The 5,327-nt window shown below is 39.2% G+C and overlaps 1 protein-coding gene across 1 annotated transcript in view; it reads right to left on the reverse strand.

Moving 5' to 3' along the window:
• Window positions 1-290: 290 nt before the first annotated feature.
• The window catches only part of LOC109375705 (metabotropic glutamate receptor 7-like), a 278,595-nt gene continuing 273,558 nt past the window's right edge, over window positions 291-5,327 (reverse strand). The window contains exon 2 of the mRNA XM_019631204.1: window positions 291-536. Coding sequence (XP_019486749.1) covers window positions 291-536 — 246 coding nt within the window. The remainder of the gene's footprint in view (window positions 537-5,327) is intronic.

Here is a 5,327-nt window from a genome sequence, read left to right on the forward strand (position 1 = left end):
CCAGTTTTCATGTATAAGCAGCAATCCACACAAGTACCCATTACACAGGAGATATCAATTTTAGAACATACGTATTTTCTTCTCTCCATTCCTTCCACTAATACTTTACGAGACTTTAGTTTCACATTTTTGAAAATATGCTCTTGAAAAACAAGTGTTGTAAAGAAAGACTTTACAGATCTACTTCACAAGCAGTGGGGGATGTGAGAGTCGGTAGATGGTGACTAGCTATAGCGTTTGTTCAAGAAAGTCTGAAAAGAACCCTACAAACCACAGACATTGGAAGAGGGTCATCTTGACCATTGCGGTCTCTTCCTACCTGCCTCTTTGGAAATCTGCGTGAAGGATTCCACACCTTTCTCTCCATAACTTCCTTCAGATGCAAGAGTAGACACGTAATTCCAGCCTAGGGCCTTTACAATGTCTACCATGGCCTGAGCTTGGAAGGAATCAGGCGGAACCACACGAGAGAAGAAGTCATAGCGCCGGTCGTCACTTAACTCGGGTGCCGTTGATGCATAACTAATCTGGGGGATCTGAAAAGACAAGAAAGCACCACATGAGAGCACACCATCATGATGTGAGGGACTCATTTAGACGTATGACAATTTACTCAAAATACAGGGCTTAACTTCCAAAGAGGATGTGTCTTTTGCCAAACACCCTATGTAACTGTAGACCACCTGTAAAAAAAAAAAAAAAAATGCAACGAACCACTTCCTAATGGCACAAAAGCATCTGTTGCACTTTTGTGCCTTGGCCTTTGGTTTTCTCCTCTTGAGAAGGAATGAGGATGCATAGAAATGACATGGGCCATGGTGGTTAGGAGGAAAGAATTTATAATCTGGCTAACACGTTGAGTCATGTTTGACTTCTTATAAACTAAGAGAAACAAAAACCCCAGAGCCTAGTTGGTGTCTCTATAGAGCATGGTTGAGTCCACACAGCTCATGAACGTTGGTGGATGGCATTAGCTATCTAACATTGATTGTGTGCTGATCACCTGTGAGGAAATAGCTAAGCAAACTGTATGCATTATTTAATTTCTTCTTCATAAGAACATTATGAAGCAGCTCAGATCCTAATGTCCAGGCAACCCTAATTCCCCAATAAAATCTTAAAATAAATAAATAAATAAATAAATAAATAAATACCCTTGAAAATTCCCTAAATTCCCTAAGTATTTCCTAGAATTTCTAATAGAGCAAATTTTTCTTTTCTTTTTAAATTCTTTTCCTTTTATTCTGAATTAGAATACGCTGCTGTTTCTTTGACAGAACATCAGAAGAAGTAGTTAGATTGTATTCAGAGGTCATGGAATATGAGTATATATCTATCTGTATTGGAATCATCTTTGGAGTAGCAAGGTGCTTACTTTATGAGAGTTCCACAAAGGTGAAACTGACTAAAGAAACAATGGAATCATGTTTCCCATATCAGGTTTTCTCTAAGTAATTTACATATTGAGTGAGTAGACTTACCACACACCATTTAAATTGTAACTTTCCTTCCTTCTCTGCATTTCCTTTTTTTTCTTTGTGGGGGATACAGGCATGTTTGCTAAGCATGTTAAGTGGAGTCAATTAAATTAATTGCACATATGATATAGTTCCAATGAAACTCATTATAAATACATGTCAAGTATCAAAATAGTCACAGGAGAAGAGGAACTGATCTGCTAGACGTTAGCTAAACTGTCAATATTTTCTTGCATTCCTACAGCTGGCATTTTAGTTACTCTCATCCTCAAGGGGAAAGTTTCTTTTGGAAAGGTTTTTATCCAAAATGGCTATCAATGATACGATCTTTATTTCTGAGCTGCGTCATTTCAATATAGGGGTAGCAAAAAATATGTGCTGGGGAGTTCAGACCATATTCCAAGGACTTTGTCCTTTCTGCAGAGTCATTATCAGCAGACTCTGATTTTATATCTTAAGCTTTCACCAGGTGACACCAGGGGGGAAAAAAATTGAACCTCGCCACTGGACTGTGTATAGACAGGTCTGTATCAGTCTTTTATAAAAGACACAGAGCAAACATTTGTCTTGATCTTTTGTTTTAATGAACAACCAACATGATTTCGATCTCATGAACACCATCTGTTATAATGCAGTGGGTAGTGCTCTTTGCTCTGTCCAGTATAAAGTTCTGCATTAAACTGGAGACGCATTTGCAGCAATAGAGCAAAAAGGCATCTACCTCTGAGCTTTAGATTAGATTTTTATTTTCTCTTCATCATGTCTTATCTACTGGCTTTTGTATTCATATTTTATATATTTGTCTAAGTCAGCTTCTAGTCTTATTTAGGTCAGAGCAGGATTCAAAGATAAATAAATAAATAAATAAATAAATAAATAAATAAATAAATAAATACATACATAAATAGTTATAAAAAACGATTAGGCATCTATTTAGGAATTCATGAAGGCAACTTTTAATGAGTCCTACAAATCACAGTGTAACAGGAGGTCAGTGTTAAGATTTCTTTTTTTAATCAGAAAGTTTCTAACTGAATTATACTAAAAATATTTCCCTTAGAAACATAGCAACTGCAACTACAGTAGTAAATGAGGCAGACATGGTCTCTTCTACAGTCTAGGGGACAAGACAGAAAACAAAAGCAAGTTACACTAACATGTGACAAGAGCTATGTGAGAAGAGACTGGGGTCATAGAACCATGCCCTTGGAACCAGAGTGTNATATATATATATATATGCATATGTATAGCCTTGTAGTTATAATTAAAAGTAAATATCATTTATCACTCGAGTTATTTTCAAATTTTTCAAGCTCAAATAATAACTCTACTGATTTGTAGGGAACCGGTGTGATGCACTAATAATCCATTATCATTGGATGTTAAGTGCTTCGTCACACATGATTTTATTTATTTTCCAACCTGATGAAGTAGGCATCATTAATCTCATTTTCTTCATGAGGAATCTGAGGCTTGAAAAGTTAAATCTCATGTTAAAAGTTTTACAGCAGAGAAGTGATGGAGCTCATTATCCAAACCCTGGTCTTTTTTTTTTTTTTTTAAGGTTTTTATTGGGGAATTGGGGGATGAGAACAGTGCAGGGAATTGGGGGAAGGGGAACAGACAAGTTGCTCTCTTTTTGTTCTTCAGTCTAGTTGTGGACGATGTCGCTTCACTGACCCAAGTTGGCACCATCATTGCGCTCTTCCCGGGCGAGGCAGATCAGTTGCTGGCTTCTGGACGGCCAATCACAGTGGCTGCTGGCCACTCACGCTGGCTGCTGGCTACACACGGTAGCCCATGGCAACCCATTGCAGCAGGGGCTGCAGCCCACAACGTCGCCAGCAACTCACGGCAGCCCAGCTCCAGGTTGAGCTGTTGTTCAGCAACTTAGCTGTAGAGGGCAGTGTCACTGGTCCTCATATGTGGGATCCAAACCGGGGCCCTCTGGTGTCCCAAGCCAGCTCTTAAACAACGTGCCACTCGGCCGGCCCCAAATCCTGGTCTTTTTGACACCACAGTGCTTGCTTATCTCTATGCCACACTGCCTGTCCTTCACATACGCATGGGACTGTATCTCTTTAGAAGGTCAGGTTCTAGAGTCAGCAAGGGAAAAAGGGAACATTAATAATTACCCTTGAGGGTCAGCCAAGTGGTTCAGCTGGTTAAAAGCTCGCTTGGGAGCGCCAGGTCTGAGCAGCAGGGCTGCGATTCGGATCCCACATTGAGGGCCAGTGACACTCGCCCTCTATAGCTAAGATGATAAACAACAGCTCAACCTGGAGCAGGGCAGCTGTGAGTCTCTGGCCACGGCGCAGGCTGCAGTCCCTGCTGCAGTAGGCTGCCATGAGCTTCGTGAGTGGTTGGCAGCCAGTGTGAGTGGCCGGCAGCCAGTGTGAGCTGCTGGGAGCCGCTGTGAGTGGCTGACCAATGACCGGTGACCGATGTCCTCTCCCGGGAAGAGCACAATGATCAAACCAACATGGGCCAGTGTAGCGATGTCCTCCACAACTAGACTGAAGAACAAAAACAGCAATTTGTCTACCTGTCTGTTCCCCTTCCCCGATTCCCCAACGCTGTTCCCCTCCCCCTAATTCCCCAATAAAATCTTAAAATAAATAAATAAATAAATAAATAAATAAATAAATACCCTTGAAAATTCCCTAAATTCCCTAAGTATTTCCTAGAATTTCTAATAGAGCAAATTTTTCTTTTCTTTTTAAATTCTTTTCCTTTTATTCTGAATTAGAATACGCTGCTGTTTCTTTGACAGAACATCAGAAGAAGTAGTTAGATTGTATTCAGAGGTCATGGAATATGAGTATATATCTATCTGTATTGGAATCATCTTTGGAGTAGCAAGGTGCTTACTTTATGAGAGTTCCACAAAGGTGAAACTGACTAAAGAAACAATGGAATCATGTTTCCCATATCAGGTTTTCTCTAAGTAATTTACATATTGAGTGAGTAGACTTACCACACACCATTTAAATTGTAACTTTCCTTCCTTCTCTGCATTTCCTTTTTTTTCTTTGTGGGGGATACAGGCATGTTTGCTAAGCATGTTAAGTGGAGTCAATTAAATTAATTGCACATATGATATAGTTCCAATGAAACTCATTATAAATACATGTCAAGTATCAAAATAGTCACAGGAGAAGAGGAACTGATCTGCTAGACGTTAGCTAAACTGTCAATATTTTCTTGCATTCCTACAGCTGGCATTTTAGTTACTCTCATCCTCAAGGGGAAAGTTTCTTTTGGAAAGGTTTTTATCCAAAATGGCTATCAATGATACGATCTTTATTTCTGAGCTGCGTCATTTCAATATAGGGGTAGCAAAAAATATGTGCTGGGGAGTTCAGACCATATTCCAAGGACTTTGTCCTTTCTGCAGAGTCATTATCAGCAGACTCTGATTTTATATCTTAAGCTTTCACCAGGTGACACCAGGGGGGAAAAAAATTGAACCTCGCCACTGGACTGTGTATAGACAGGTCTGTATCAGTCTTTTATAAAAGACACAGAGCAAACATTTGTCTTGATCTTTTGTTTTAATGAACAACCAACATGATTTCGATCTCATGAACACCATCTGTTATAATGCAGTGGGTAGTGCTCTTTGCTCTGTCCAGTATAAAGTTCTGCATTAAACTGGAGACGCATTTGCAGCAATAGAGCAAAAAGGCATCTACCTCTGAGCTTTAGATTAGATTTTTATTTTCTCTTCATCATGTCTTATCTACTGGCTTTTGTATTCATATTTTATATATTTGTCTAAGTCAGCTTCTAGTCTTATTTAGGTCAGAGCAGGATTCAAAGATAAATAAATAAATAAATAAATAAATA

Source organism: Hipposideros armiger, unplaced genomic scaffold, assembly GCF_001890085.2.
Source record: "Hipposideros armiger isolate ML-2016 unplaced genomic scaffold, ASM189008v1 scaffold_987, whole genome shotgun sequence".
Lineage (NCBI taxonomy): Eukaryota > Metazoa > Chordata > Mammalia > Chiroptera > Hipposideridae > Hipposideros > Hipposideros armiger.